Consider the following 16,788-nt stretch of genomic DNA (forward strand, 5'->3'; position numbering starts at 1 on the left):
TTCAAGTCCAGTGAATAATCTGAAATGGTACAAAGGTAAACGGTAACCTGCCAGAGCTTAAAAAAAAAAGTTTAGGTTACCAAAAACTGAAAAATAATGTACATTTCAGAGTTATACAAAAAGGCCTTTTTCAGGGAACAAGTAATGGGTTAACAACTTACAGCTGTTCTGCAGCAATGGAAGTAAATTAAGCCTTGAAAGTTGATGCTAACAATTCCTACAGGTGTCCCAACTTTTGTTGATTACTTACAAACCCTCTGTCTGTATAAAAGTAGTGTTGGAACAGACTGTGTTACTACACCCTCTTAAGCATTATTTGGACAGTATTGTACTGCAGGAAGTAGTATATTGCGCTCATAATGGCGAGAAAAAGGCAATTAACAAAGGAAGACAGACAGACCGTTATAACCCTTAAAAGTGTAGGTCTTTCCTTTAGAGAAATTGCAAAGAAAGCCAAGGTGTCAGTGAGTACAGTTTCCTACACCATCAAAAGGCACTTGGAAACTGGAGGAAACTCTGACAGGAAGAGGTCTGGCAGACCCAAAGCCACAACAGAAATCAGAAGACAAGTTTCTGAGAGTCAACAGCTTGCGTGATAGGCGGCTCACAGGACAACAGCTTCAAGCACAGCTTAACACTGGTCGAAGTAAGCAAGTCTCAGTTTCAACTGTGAAGAGAAGACTTCGAGCTGCAGGTTTGACAGGTCGAGTGGCAGTAAGAAAGCCATTGCTAAGATGGCAAAATAAGAAAAAGAGACTTGCCTGGGCCATGAAGCACCGCCAGTGGACTACTGAAGACTGGAAGACGGCCGCAAGAGGAAAATCGACCCCAGATTGAACAGAAGGATAGTGCGAATGGTAGAAAAAGAACCAAGGATAACTGCCAAAGAGATACAAGCTGAACTCCAAGGTGAAGGTACGTCAGTTTCTGATCGCACCATCTGTCGCTTTTTGAGCGAAAGTGGGCTCCATGGAAGAAGACCCAGGAGGACTCCACTTTTGAAAGAAAAACATAAAAAAGCCAGACTGGAATTTGCTAAAATGCATATTGACAAGCCACAATCCTTCTGGGAGAATGTTCTTTGGACAGATGAGTCAAAACTGGAGCTTTTTGGCAAGTCACATCAGCTCTATGTTCACAGACGAAAAAGTGAAGCTTTCAAAGAAAAGAACACCATACCTACAGTGAAACATGGAGGAGGCTCGGTTATGTTTTGGGGCTGCTTTGCTGCGCCTGGCACAGGGTGCCTTGAATCTGTGCAGGGCACAATGAAATCTCAAGACTATCAAGGCATTCTGGAGCGAAACGTACTGCCCAGTGTCAGAAAGCTCTGTCTCAGTCGCAGGTCATGGGTCCTCCAACAGGATAATGACCCACAACACACAGCTAAAAGCACCCAAGAATGGATAAGAACAAAACATTCGACCATTCTGAAGTGGCCTTCTATGAGTCCTGATCTGAATCCTATCGAACATCTATGGAAAGAGCTGAAACTTGCAGTCTGGAGAAGGCACCCCTCAAACCTGAGACAGCTGGAGCAGTTTGCTCAGGAAGAGTGGGCCAAACTACCTGTTAACAGGTGCAGAAGTCTCATTGAGAGCTACAGAAAACGTTTGATTGCAGTGATTGCATCTAAAGGCTGTGCAACAAAATATTAGGTTAGGGGTCCCATCATTTTTGTCCATGCCATTTTCATTTGTTTTATTATTTACAATATTATGTTGAATAAAAAATCAAAAGCAAAGTCTGATTTCTATTAAATATGGAATAAACAATGGTGGATGCAAATTACTTTTGTCAGTTTCAAGTTATTTCAGAAAAAATTGTGCATTCTTCGTTTTTTGTGGAGGGGTACCAACAAATTTGAGCACGTCTGTATATATATATATATATATATATATATATATATATATATATATATATATATATATATATATACACACACACACACACACACACACACACACAGTAAACCTCGGTCAACTTGACACCCCATGGGGATGCACATGAGCCATAGCATTAACATGCATAGAAGCAACAGAACTCACACATTTACAGTATTACAGTATTTACTCTTTTAGTTAAATGTCCTTATGGAAACAGAAGAACTGCAGTGAGTGAATCAATGACATTATACAGTTATAGTTTGATTGAAATAAGAATTAATAAAATAACTACAGCGTTATTTTTACGAAAACAATCCAACCACAACCTGAGCACAAACTGTGGATTATACTTTTAGGTATTGGCTTGTACTGTCTAATTTGATGGCTTAAATAGCAAAAGTTGACAAATGTACATTATACAGAATTAACTCGATGAACAAAAACAATAATAAACAACTTACAGTTTCACAGTGTCGATTGTTTCGCATGCAAAAACATGTGCTTTGAAAGTTCTGCTGACAAGCTTGTTATCCCGAATAACCTGAGCTTTAAAGCCAATTCAACGAGATTCTTTGTTTCTCACTCATTTTGAACTGACACTGTAACCAGCTGCACTTGGTAGTTGCGAATGAATAAATGAATGAATGAATGAATGAATGACCCAGTTCCAGTCAGAGGTCAGTCACGTGAAAGGACAGTGTCGAGCAGATCAGTCACGTGAAAGGACAGTGTCGAGTAGATCAGTCACGTGAAAGGACAGTTTCGAGTAGACCAGTCACGTGAAAGGACAGTGTCGAGTAGACCAGTCACGTGAAAGGACAGTGTCGAGTAGACCAGTCACGTGAAAGGACAGTGTCGAGTAGACCAGTCACGTGAAAGGACAGTGTCGAGTAGACCAGTCACGTGAAAGGACAGTGTCGAGTAGATCAGTCACGTGAAAGGACAGTGTCGAGTAGACCAGTCACGTGAAAGGACAGTGTCGAGTAGACCAGTCACGTGAAAGGACAGTGTCGAGTAGATCAGTCACGTGAAAGGACAGTGTCGAGTTATCCACTGGTCTTTTTAATAGTTTTTATCCCTTCGGTACCGGTAATAAGTGTCGAGTTACGAGTAAAGCGTGGTATCAGATTAAAAGATTAAAAGAGGCAAAATGCATATATTTTATATGGAGAAAATCCAGGACCAAGACAGTCTGGCAAATTAAGCGACGGTGTCGAGTTATCCACCAGTCGAGTTAACCGAGGGTGACTTTATATATATATATATATATATATATATATATATATATATAAACCAGCAACAAGTATAAACTACCACTTTGCTTGGGATTCATCGACTATGAAAAAGCCTTTGACTGTTTACACAAGATCTATATTAAGCTCAGAAGTCAATAACTACGTATACTTAGGACAGTTAGTTTGGGCAACGGAGAACCAAATGTTCGAAATCAACAGAAGAGCAAAAATGGTCTGTAGTGCCTTTGGAAGATTAAGCACAGTTCTGAAAGGGAAACTACCCTTATGCCTCAAGAGGAAAGTCTTCTTCCAATGTGTGCTGCCAGTGCTGGGAATAACAAGAAGAGACAGGAAAAGGAAGGAATGGATAAGGGTGCAAACAAAAGTATGCAATGTTATTATAAGAGCGAAAAAACTGAAATGGCAGTGTGGGCCGGACATGTAGCAAGAAGAATAGACCATCGCTGGACCAAGGAGATACTAGACTGGATCCCAAGAGATATAAAGCGACCAAGAAGAAGACCTCCAGGAAGATGGCAAGATGAAATTAGGAAACACAGAGGAGCAAGGTGGATGAGGGACGCAGCAGACAGGCTTTTGAGGAAGAATCCTGGGGAGGCCTTCATCCAGCAGTGGATTGAAAAAGGATGATGATGATGATGATGATGATGATGATGATGATATTTATTAATAAACACTCAGTTAATTGTGGCACTACATTATGCTCTGAGGCTAATTTCTATTTTTATAAATAGTGACATCCCTCCATTCTACATTTATGTTGATTTTAGCCCCACATAGTTGCTGCCGTTTAACATGACTTCTTAAGTTTAGTATTTTTATATATTCATAAATGTTACGGTATTTTCATTTGCGTTCCACCTTTTTCTAAAGTAAAGCACAGCGTAAATGAACGATCCACAAAATCAACTTCTTCACTGCCTGATATATTTAGTGATTCATTCTGGTTAAGTTTCTTTTATTGAATATCTTTTGCATCTTTGCTTGTTTATATTTTGATTCAAGATATGCCAATATTTCAAATGCCCGTTGCTTCTGGTTACCAACATCACTTCCTGTGCTATCAACTAATTTCTGTCCAGTGGTGTAGCTGCAAACCAAACCATGAGACCCTTTATTGCAAGTAGAGAATACCTACCAGGAAGCAAAAGAAACCAGAAGCACATTAGCTGGTCATGAGAGCCGAGTTAAGACCTGTAGTCTTAAAGTACTGTCACCCATGCAATACCCACGCTGTGTAAGAATATAAAGATGTAGGTGCGGTTTCACTTTTCATATTCTTTTTTCCGTGCCCTTGTAAAGCACAAAAACAAAAGGAACATGGAGAGGGCAGTCATACCTTGCTGGATTAGCATGTCCACAGCAGGAGGCCCCACCCCTGCATTCACATATTCCTCGTTCGGGTGCTTCTTGTTGTAATGGCGCTTCAGTGACCCTGACATGTTGCAAGAGTAGTGGCAGTGTGCACAACGGAAAGGCTACCAGGAAAACAAGGAGGCAGTTCAGATATAGTATCGAGTGCTGGAACATACACAGTAAGACAGTCCTGGCATAATAAGTGTATCAATTATGTGGTATTCTTCTTATATTATTCTTATGACATATAAGTGGAATGTCAACCCTTTTCGGTAAATGTCTCATGCCGTGAGAGCGGAGGTAAAAGAATACTACAATATAACACAGAGGGCTGGAGCAGGGAGCACTGCATACAAAGAAGACATCTGTAGTAGGGCAAGGCTTTGCATGGGATGCAATATGCAGAACATGCTTTTGTCTCAACAAGTTATCCTTCACCGGTCTGTGCTTTGTGATGCAAATTGAATCACAGACAGTCTGTAATTTAGGTAAAGGAAGGAACAAAGCCAAGTAGATGAATCTCTCGGTGGACTGGTAACATGCGCTTCCATGTGCTGTACAAGACACTGAAGTTTCATCAGCAACATTCTCAGTGATCTGGTGAACACACATTGCAGCAGATTTCCACCTCCAGCTTTCATCAAGGAATTGGAGGACGTAATCGCTGGGCTTTGGTCACATATCCTTATACAGCAATTTAAAAGCAAATGGTCAAATACAACGAGTGCTGTCTAGTTAGCTCATGTTGCTCCTACACCCTATTGACAGTATCTATTATAATGATGTTCTCATTCAAACTGCTTTACAGAGTCTGGATACAATAGTTAAACTTCTACAGCATGCTATCAAAATGATTTAATATGGATTACCTTAAATGAGGCATGCTGCTCCATGTGGCGGAGAAGCTGTGGCTTCTGTACGGCAGTGAAGTCACACACAGTGCATTTAAACTGCCTGCCTAAAGAAAAGGGGAAAGAAGGGAAAAGAATAACACGACATGGCAAACAGTACCTTTTAAAAACACTGCCAGCTGCCATATTCAATTCAGCATAAGCATGTCAGTGACATGGGATGAAAATTGAAAAATAAAGTCATTAACATGAACATGATAATCACCATGACCTATATCCACTCTATGCAAATACATAAAAATGACATACAGACAAACAGACAGACAGCTGCCTGCATTTATTCCTAAATTCAAATTGTCCTTAGCATGCTTAATTGACAAGGATTTCTCCAGGTAAGTTATACAATGTAAGTGTAGAATTATTATTTAGTTAGTCCAATAAAAGGTATTACATCTCCTTCTCTTTGTCTATCATCTCTGGACTGATACGGCTACCATTTCATCTATCAATTACAATGTAAGTGTTAAATACAGACAGGCAAACAGTGAGACCGCCTACATACATGGCAGGATTATGGTATGTTGTATTCAGTAACTTGAGATACAAGAAGATCCAGAGTATTGTGTACATCAATAAACTGCAAAATTCATTTAAAATTGAATTTACATCCCATTTGAACAGCACACTGTACATCAATAAACTGCAAAATTCATTGCAAACTGAATTAACATCCCAGCCGAACACACTATACATCAATAAACTGCAACATTTATTTAAACTTGAATAGATGTGGAGTGATGCTTGCACTAACTTACTTCATTGCTCTGTGAACTGTAGGTCACACACCTACAGCTTCTAAAAGTGCTGCTAATAGTCCCATGTGCTAATCCTGACATGCGATCATTGTGCTGGTCTTGATCCCATTCATTTTTTTCCAAATTGGGCTCATCAGTGAAGAAGTGAGGATCAGAGGGAGGTTAAGCCATCTTTCATGCTCTTGCTTGCGAATGAATTTCAGTCCCCCCCCCCCCAGCAAAATGATTATAACAGCAAAGTAAAAGGGTTAGGAACAATTGAACTTGAATTTGCCCATACAATGTTAAGGATAATAATTGACTACAGGGATTAGGAGGCAGAGGTGGTCTGTCCTCTGATAAAGGCATTATCTTCCCAGTGCTATTTTCAAGAGACAAAGCTGGTAACTTTTAACATTACAGTCTAAAATGCACATTTAAAATGACAGAGAAAATGTGGTAGGTGAACATGAGAGAGAAAGAGAAAGAGACAGAGAGAGATAACTGGGAGTAAGTGACTAATGAAAAACAGTCTACCCCACTTAGGGGAATATCATTTATCCTGCCTAAGTGTATTACAAAGAGATCAGGGATTCTGCCACTCTTAATGCTTTTAAATCTAGCTTAAAGACCTACTTTTATAGAAAGGCATTTTTATGACTTATTTTCAGTTTTGTTTGTTTGTAAATCGCTTTGAGATGTTGCTTTTAAAGGCGCTATATAAATAAAGTTTATATATATAAAGTTTATTATTATTATTATTATTACAATCCAAAACCATTACCAATACTGCATCATTCATTTTAGCCCATTTAAGTGTAATACTGTAAGTATATATTCCCGACACAAAACAGTTTGAAGAGATATGAATGAAGATGCAGATTACCTGTAATATGGTTTCTTCGTAGTATGATGAACTCCACACACAGAGTGAAATCGCAATCTCCATGTCGCTTGGGTCAGGAGAAAGACGATCTCTTTCATAGAGATCATTTATATAATCCTTTTTTGGCGCCAAGTAATGTCCCTCCTCTATAAAGCCTCCCCTTGCTGGAGTATCTATGTCCAAATTTCCAAACCAACTACCCAAAACATTTTGTGAATGAATGTAGAAAGTAAGTGCTCTTCTGACATCAATGAAGTGCTGTCTGGCCTCTGATTTAGATTTATGTGGTTTTGGGAAAAAATCATGAAGAGTTATGATCTGATCTAGATGGAACTGTGTCACCACTTTTGTCAGAAATTGAGGATTAGGTCTGCAGACAATCCTGTCCCTGAAGATCTGGAAATAGGGTGCATCAATGACCAGTGCCTGTATTTCACTCATCCTTCTTACTGATGTTATTGCTACCAAGAATGCCGTTTTCCATGTGAGGAATTTTTGGTTGCATGTTGCCAAGGGTTCAAACGGTGGCCCCATGAGTTTAATCAGTGCTAGACTGAGGTTCCATTGTGGAAGGATATGTTTCCTTGGGGGTCTTAGGTGGTTAACCCCCCCTGAGGAATCTGGACACCGCGGAGTGAGAACCAACCAGGTGATCCTCCCATCCAGGTAAAATGCTCGATATTGCAGCGATGTGCACTTTGATGGACGAGAGCGCAATACAGTTATGGAATAGGTGGCACAAGTAGGATAAAAATGTTGGTAGATTTATTGTTTGTGGTGTGCTAAGATTTTGAGTTGCACCAATGAATGAATTCCTTCCATTTACCTGTATAGGCTTGAAGCCAGTAAGATGTTGGTTACTTATTCAGATAGCCCCTGATCTAATAACTGCTAGTTGTAACCATGCTGGGTTGTTTGGTATGCAGCATCCTCCTGCTGTTCTGAGACAGCAGATCGCGGGCCACTAGTAAATGTATTGGCCCGGCTTCTGCTATCTCTACTATTTCCGAGAACCAGAATCTCTTAGCCCAGTAGGGAGCTACTAGGATGAGACTGGCCCGGTCTCCTTTCACCTTTCTGAGCACAGTTGGAATTAATGGCAGGGGAGGCTATGCGTACATTAAACCGGTTGACCATGGGATGGACAGACCATCTACTGCCATGGCTGCTTCTTGTTGGAACCTGGAGCAGAACAGTGGCAGTTGGGTATTTTCTGCTGTGGCGAATAGGTCTACCGGTGGTTGACCCAGTCTGGAAAATCCATTGTAAAACCTGAGGCTGGATATGCCATTCATGAGGCAACCTCTCTCTGCTCTGATGGTCTGCCGGGCTGCTGTCAAATCCGGGTAGGTAAGCCGCCTGTATGCAGATGTCCTGTGTGCTGCACCAATTCCAGATCTTTAAGGCCAGGAGGCAGAGTTCCCACGACTTTGTGCCTCCCTGGTGATTTATGTATTCTACTGACATGGTGGTGCTGGTAAGAACTAGCATGTGTTCCTGTCTTAAAACTGGTGAAAAGTGTTTCAGTGCCAGGAAGATTGCTAAAAGCTCCAGATGGTTTATGTGCTGGTTTCTTTATCTCGGTGACCAGGTTCCCTGTATTTGTGCTTCCTTTAGGTGTGCTCCCCACCCTAGTAGGGAGGCATCTGTATACAGGCGAAGTGTCGGATGTTGTTGAGACAGCTGTAGCCCGCCTGTTACTCAAGGCGAGAATCGCCACCATCTTGCTTCTGTTGCCGAGAGTCTGGAACAGCTGGGTTCCATGAAAAAGGAGACAATGTTGTGTGTGTCTCGTGTGTAATTTTGCGTCTCTTACCAGAGGAACTGCTGCTGCCATGTGCCCCAAAAACTGAAAAAAATGTGCCGATAGCCTGGCTCCTACGTTGAAATGACCTGCCAGTTGTTGAATGGTGGTCACTCTCTCCTCTGTGAGATACACCTTCCCTGATATCGTGTTGAAATGGGCCCCCAGGAACACCAAAGACTGTGCTGGGGAGAGCAAGGATTTTTCCGTTTACTAACAAGCCCAGGTCCTGAAACAGTTGAAAGGCTGTGTCTCTGTGTTCTAATGCCCTTTCCCTGCATGGGGACCTGTTATCCAGTCGTCAATGTAGGGGTAAACGTGTATGCCCTTGTTTCGTAGATGTGAAGCGACTTCTACCATCACCTTGGTGAAAAACTCTGGGGGCTGTGGAGATCCCGGAGGGAAGCACCTTGAATTAGTACATGTCGTCCTTGATGGCAGACCGAAGGTATTTCCTGTAATTGTTGTGTATGGGAAAATGAAAATAGGCATCCTTGAGGTCTATAGAGACCATTCAGTCTCCAGGTTGAACTGCCTTGATGACAGTGTCCAAAGATACCATTTTGAACTTTTCTGTTAAGATGTATTTGTGAGGCCTCTGAGGTCTAAAATGGGTCTTAACTTCCCGTTCTTTTTGAGTATTAACCCTTTGCAGTCCATTTATTAAGTGCGTGTCAGGCGCATCAGGTCCAATTTATTTTCACACGCGCAGTTAATTTTAGACGCGCTGTTTAAAAGTATTTTTTTCACAGTCAAACGGGTTTAAAAGGCCCTGCATATCAACAAAGCACTCACTAGGCATCTCCAGCCCCGCCCCAGCCTTTCGTTCGCTATCGCTTTCACATATGCTAAGAAAAAGATAATAATAATAATAATAATAATAATAATAATAATAATAATAATAATAGTCGTACATACCGATCAATCATCTCCTGATCACTCGTTTTATCACCAAACTCCTCAATAATGCGATCCAAGTCATTATTTTATTACTATAACATCTCAAAAAAGCTCTGCAAATGTCTGTGATAGTCTCTGTGCGCTGATACAGTAACATCCAGCTTGTTTCCTTATGACTGCCCATATGGGATGCCAATGGCAAGTATGACTATTCATGAGATACACTTTTTTTTTTTATCGGCTTGTCTCAGCTCCTGTCGCTCCCACTCAGCCATTGAATGGTTTTCTCAGCTTTTTCCGGAGAAAAAACGACTAGAAACCAGTTTTTTGCGTTTTATTGATGATGTCGGACAGGGTCCGACAATGGACCGGATAGGAATAATTGCAATGTCGGACCAGGTCCGACAATGGACCGCAAAGGGTTAAAAAATACCTGAAGTAGTGGCCCTGCCTCTGCGAAGATGAGGGGACCAGTTCTATGGCACAGGAAAGGAGCATGGATTTTATCTCCTCCTGTAGAAAGACCCCTTGTGGACCTGTCCAGTCCAGTCGTGTCCAGATGATCCCTGCTGCTGGTGGTTGGAACCGGAATGGTACTTTGTAGCCGTGTTGTATGAGTCCCAGGACCCAGGGGTTTGATGTTATTTTCTGCCAGTTTTTTAAAAAATATGAAACTCTTCCCCCTACCGGCAGAAGTGAGGGGTGAACCGACACCGGTTGCTGACCGGGAAAATGTATGGCCTGGAGCTTTGTCCCCTTTGGAACCTGCTCTGTCCTCTAAAGGTTGATTGTGTTGGCTGAGGCCTGAAAAACCTTTGCCTATTAAAATACCCCCTATTAGGGGGTATGCCTCTGCCTGTTGTTAAGTAGGATCTAATGTCTTGCCTTGCCTCCTTCATGTCTGTTAGGTAACCCTTGAGGTCAGTGCCCAATAGTAAGTCTCCTTGAAACGGTAACTCCATGATCTTGGATTGTCTGTCAGGAGTTAAGGAGGATGTCTTCATCTGAAGAACTGTTCTTGCAGAGACAACACTTGCTACAGCCCTAGCACTGATGTCGATGCTATCACATGCCACCTGCAGCTGGATTTTTGCAGTATTTTTCCCCTCTTCTGCAAGCTGCATGGTGAGTTTGACGTTCTCTGGAATAGGGGTCTGTAAGGCAGCAGACATCTGGCTCCATAATTTGTGTTGATATTTGTGTGGATTTGATAGTTGTTGATGCGCATATTGCAAGTGGAGGCAACGCAGTCCTTCTTCAAGAAGGTATCAATTTTCCTGTCTGCACCCACTGGTGTAGAGGATTTGGAAGATGCACTGATGGTTGGTGTAGACATTATGGTATCTATTTTGGGCTGCTTAAACCAGTAGGTATTCTATAGCATATATCTACTCTATGTAGATATGATGCAGCACATGCAGGTTTTTTCCATAAAGCCTCAACGGGCCTCCAGACTGCCTCATGGAAGGGAAAACCTTTGAAGGCTTGTTTATATAAATCTCATTAAAAAAATAAAAAGAAGAATCAATATCAAATGAAATTATATCATTTCCACCAGCTGGCAATGTCTCCAGGTTAAAAAACAAAAACTAAAAACTAAAAAACAAGGAAACGACTCAAACTGCAGTTTTAACACATCTGATGACACTCGGAAGCCTCAGAGTGACATGAGATCTCTCATTGGTTCTGTTCTGTTGCTGCAAAGCTACAAACAGCTATTCTTGTATTTTCAAAAGGTGCTGGGAGAAAGTAAAATGATCAAACCATAATCGTAGTACAGTATTTCATGTTAGATTTGAAAATGTCACATTTTTGTCAGTTTTTCATTAAGTATATAGACTGCAAAACTCGGACGCCGAAAAAAATAATCTGTTATACAATGACATTAGAAATGTGTGTAGCAAAGGAGAAGCCACACTAATGGGGGATTTCAACTTCCCCCATATAAAATGGGAAAACCCGGTGGGGAGCAAGATGGACAAACCTGAAATGGTGGAAATAACAAATGACTGCTTCCTAATGCAATTTGTCAAGGCAGATTTTTAAAACCCAAAAAGTAATGACTAAAGCTAAGGTTTACAATTTTAGAAAAGCAAACTATGAAGGTATGAAACAGAGACTAACAGAAGTAGATTGGAGTAAAATAGAGAAATTATATTTATATATAAAAATATTCCGTGAAAAAAGGCACTTTTCAGAGCATTTAAAAGGGACCAAAAACAAAGTACACAGAAAGAGTACTTGGAACTGCAAATGCAAGTCAAAAAGACCAAGAGAGAGATAGAAATGAATATTGCTAAGGGGACAAAAACCAATTCCAAAATGTTTTTCCAATATTATAACAGTAAGAGAACATTCAAAGAGGAGGTTAAATGTCTAAGAGATACATATGGCAAAATCATAGACGAAGAGAAAAAATAGCAAATATATTAAATGATTACTTTTCACAAGTTTTTACAAAGGAGGACATGGACAACATGCCCCACATGTCAACCTATTCCTATCCAGTTTTAAATAACTTTAGCATAACAGAGGCAGAAGTGTTAAAGGGACTAGGAGCTCTTAAAATAAACAAATCCCCTGGGCTGGATGAGATCCTCCCAATAGCAGAAATGAAAGAAGTTATTTACAAACCGCTAACCAAGATCATGCAACAGTCTCTTGACACAGGGGTTGCACCGACGGACTGGAAAATTGCAAACGTAATACCGATCCACAAAAAGGGAGACAAAACCGAACCAGGTAACTACAGACCAATAAGCCTAACTTCTATTATATGTAAACTTATGGAAAAGTATAATAAGATCCAAAATGGAAAATTACCTATATGGTAACAGTATCCTGGGAGACAATCAGCATGGTTTTAGGAAAGGAAGATCGTGTCTAACTAACCTGCTTGATTTTTTTGAGGATGCAACATTGAAAATGGATAATTGCAAAGCATATGACATGGTTTATTCAGATTTCCAGAAAGCTTATGACAAAGTCCCGCATAAAAGATTAATCCTCAAACTGAATGCAGTAGGGATTCAAGGAAATGCATGCACATGGATTAGGGAGTGGTTAACATGTAGAAAACAGAAAGTACTGATTAGATGAGAAACCTCAAAATGGAGCAAGGTAACCAGTGGAGTACCACAGGGATCAGTATTAGGTCCTCTGCTATTCCTAATCTACATTAATGATTTAGATTCTGGTATAGTAAGCAAACTTGTTACATTTGCAGATGACACAAAAATAGGAGGAGTGGCAAATACTGTTGCAGCAGCAAAGGTCATTCAAAATGATCTAGACAGCATTCAGAACTGGGCAGACACATGGCAAATGACATTTAATAGAGAAAAGTGTAAGGTACTGCACGCAGGCAATAAAAATGTGCATTATAAATATTGCATGGGATATATTGAAATTGAAGAAGGAATCTGTGAAAAAGACCTAGGAGTTTATGTTGACTCAGAAACGTCCTCATCTAGACAATGTGGGGAAGCTATAAAAAACGCCAACAAGATGCTCGGATATATTGTGAAAAGTGTTGAATTTAAATGAAGGGAAGTAATGTTATAAAACTTTACAATGCATTAGTAAGACCTCACCTAGAATATTATGTTTACTTCTGGTCACCTCGTTACAAAAAGGATATTGCTGCTCTAGAAAGAGTGCAAAGAAGAGCGATCAGAATTATCCCGGGTTTAAAAGGCATGTCGTATGCAGACAGGCTAAAAGAATTGAATCTATTCAGTCTTGAACAAAGAAGACTACGCAGTGATCTGATTCAAGCATTCAAAATTCTAAAAGGTATTGACAATGTCAACCCAGGGGACTTTTTCAACCTGAAAAAAGAAACAAGGACCAGGGGTCGCAAATGGAGATTAGATAAAGGGGCATTCAGAACAGAAAATAGGAGGCACTTTTTTACACAGAGAATTGTGAGGGACTGGAACCAACTCCCCAGTAATGTTGTTGAAGCTGACACCCTGGGATCCTTCAAGCTGCTTGATGAGATTATGGGATCAATAAGCTAACAACCAAATGAGCACGATGGGCTGAATGGCCTCCTCTTGTTTGTAAACTTTCTTATGTTCTTATATGGAAAACTACAAAGCGGTGTGTAATTCAATACATTAACGTAACAATTTTTCAGCAGGTTTCATTCAACTTTATGAAGCAAAATCAGTTCATTCTATAGGGTGATGCAAAACTTTTGGCCACAGCTGTTCAGTACAAAAAAGGGCCAAGTTATATTCAAAAAACAAAACGTGAAGAACGGCAAAGATCTAAACAAAACACAATTAGTGATTAATTCAGTAGCCCTGGATGAAAAAGTTCTGACCCCTGAGAACTAAGGGGTTATCAAGGGCTGATTTCTGTCAACGGGGGGGTGTCCTCTTGTTGCTATTGAAGGGGTTATCAAGGGCTGATTTTTGTCAATGGGGGGGTTTCCTCTTGTTGCTATTGAAGGGGTTATCAAGGGCTGATTTCTGTCAATGGGGGGGTCCTCTTGTTGCTATTGAAGGGGTTATCAAGGGCTGATTTCTGTCAATGGGGGGGTGTCCTCTTGTTGCTATTGAAGGGGTTATCAAGGGCTGATTTCTGTCAATGGGGGGGTGTCCTCTTGTTGCTATTGAAGGGGTTATCAAGGGTGATTTCTGTCAATGGGGGGGTGTCCTCTTGTTGCTATTGAAGGAGTTATCAAGGGCTGATTTCTGTCAATGGGGTGGGGGGGTGTCCTCTTGTTGCTATTGACTGAATCCCACCATAGAACAAAGACATAATAGTATACAAAGTCTAAAAGGAGTGCTGTATTTATTGATTAAATCTGCACCATAGACAAACTCAATCTGTTCTGAAACAAAAAAATAACCCTGTTGGTCTTTTTCAATGACAGAGAGGATATGCTGCAATGTTTCTATTGATCTGGAATGCTGATACAGAACAGCCCTCTCTGGTAATGCATAGTGTTCACAGGAGCTGCCCCGATACCCTGCTTACAGTAATATCAACAGAGACAGCAACCATTCAGCAATAAATAACTTAAAACAAGTGCAGTGCCTGTCTTCAACAGCATGATCAACGGCATCATAAAGGCACCTCGTAATCCCTGTGGTGACCATTTAGAATTGATCTCCCCAAGACAGGTGGCCTGCCTACCCCAGTATACTCCTTCAGTAATGAACTCCAGTTCTGTTCCTTTACAGTACACTAAAGGATAGCAGGGAATTGCTTTGTGAATGATTGCAATGGTTTAGCCTTTATCACCTCACCTGATAGATTATTCCACAATGTGTGAAGCAGTGCCTCCCAGTCCCTTGTCTCATTAGTATGCAAGAAGCACAGCAGTATCTTAAGTTTGTGTTTTCTGTAGAGTTTAGGACTGACACACTTTCCCCTTTTACACACCAGACCATGCAGTTATCTAAAAAGATGAGCCACTTCTGGATTGCAGGACAGCTCAAACGGTAATGTAAAAACTGGAACTGGCCTGCAGAATCTACATCATAACATCTCATGACTAGAGGTGTACAAATCTGCGGGAAAATACGCAAAAAACTGCAGACATTGGAAGTAGATATCTGTAGAGTGTTCTGCGGAGCACTGTATGAGTTTAGTATTTGTATTAACAATGGCTTATAAAAATGGAAATCAAGTAAACATAATCATAAACAATTTATGGCTTAGTACTTAACTGACTATAAACATCGAACATTTTTTGTCAGTAAAACCTTTAGAAACTGTCAAAAAAACATTAGAATCACATGACTTTTTATTGGGCCATGTTTTCAAAACCTTAACTCGTCTTTAATTAACTTCTACTCTTTGAAGTCTGTTTATGATAATTATGATGACAATGTAGCTGCAGAATACAGCGAATGTGCGGAATCCCGAGTTCAGTGATTTAAGAGGAATTCCTTTACCTGCAGATCTGAACTGCCTCCAACACGACTGGTTCTCTACCACCTGATAACACAGCGTCTGAAAAGACCACACCAATATCTGAAGCCGACACCCTTTCACCTCTGCGTCTTTACAAAGAAATCCTCTACTACTGGTTTCTGTTTAGTTTTTTTCCTGCATGAACAGACCCATGCTTTTTCCTGCATGAAAAGACCCATGCTCCTTCTAGAGCTCTCTTCAGCAGCTGCTGTCATGGCAGTCTGCTACGCTCCTTGACTATGGCTGAAAGACCCCAGCCTCTCCACTGTCTTCACTCACCATCAGCTGCATGCTGCAGTTTGTGGCTCTTCAAGGAGCTCCTGGATTTAAACTTCTTCCCACACATGTCACACAGGTGTGGTTTCTCAGTGCTGTGCCGGTTCATGTGGGCCTTGAGATTACTCTTACTGCGAGTTGCATAATCGCAGAGCGAGCACTTGAAGGGCTTCACTCCTGCAAAGAACAAATATGCACACACACAAACACATTATATATATATATAAAATCAGGCAAACAAAATTACTGTCAGTTTTACAACACAAATTTACTGTACCTCAAACCGAATATTTAATTACAGGGTGTACTGTCAATTTCATTATAGGCTGCGTTCCACAGATTATCTGACAGTTCCAATGTTGCATCTTTGTATCTTTCTAATTTTTTATAAAGACTGACTTCTTTAATGTCCTTGTGCAGTTGGTTTTATTGTTGTATTTCCAAATAAAACAGTACAAATAAATGCATTTGGTGGATATTTACCCCTCATGATTGTGTTCCAATAGCAGATGCTGGTTTTTAAAGAGATTTCCTCAGCTGGTGAGGAGCATCTTTTATGAAGTCATTTTATTCAAGTGAAGAATCTACCTGGCCTGGGTGCGGTAAATCAACAACACTTTCTTTTTTGTTCTGCTTGCAGTCTTTAGAAAAGTGAATACGCTGATGTTTGGAGCTAATTTGTGGGGTCGTCTAAATCATTAACTCAAGTTCCCTGGGGTTTTAAAGATAAAGAGGTTCACATGCACTGATCAACATGCTGTTTCCATAACATTGGTACACAAAGTCTAAACAGAGGCTGTGTTTAGCTCTGCTTCCTTATTAGATTGATTGCACAGTTCCCAAGTGGC

General features: G+C 40.6%; 1 protein-coding gene across 1 annotated transcript in view; it reads right to left on the reverse strand.

The window, feature by feature from the left end:
• The window catches only part of LOC117435379 (zinc finger protein ZFAT-like), a 58,514-nt gene that overhangs the window by 10,154 nt on the left and 31,572 nt on the right, over positions 1-16,788 (reverse strand). Inside the window, exons 10-12 of the mRNA XM_059010161.1 lie at positions 15,944-16,117; positions 5,368-5,456; positions 4,482-4,620 (exon numbers count right to left, since the gene is read on the reverse strand). Coding sequence (XP_058866144.1) covers positions 4,482-4,620; positions 5,368-5,456; positions 15,944-16,117 — 402 coding nt within the window. The remainder of the gene's footprint in view (positions 1-4,481; positions 4,621-5,367; positions 5,457-15,943; positions 16,118-16,788) is intronic.

Source organism: Acipenser ruthenus, chromosome 3 (genome assembly GCF_902713425.1).
Source record: "Acipenser ruthenus chromosome 3, fAciRut3.2 maternal haplotype, whole genome shotgun sequence".
NCBI classification, from domain to species: domain Eukaryota; kingdom Metazoa; phylum Chordata; class Actinopteri; order Acipenseriformes; family Acipenseridae; genus Acipenser; species Acipenser ruthenus.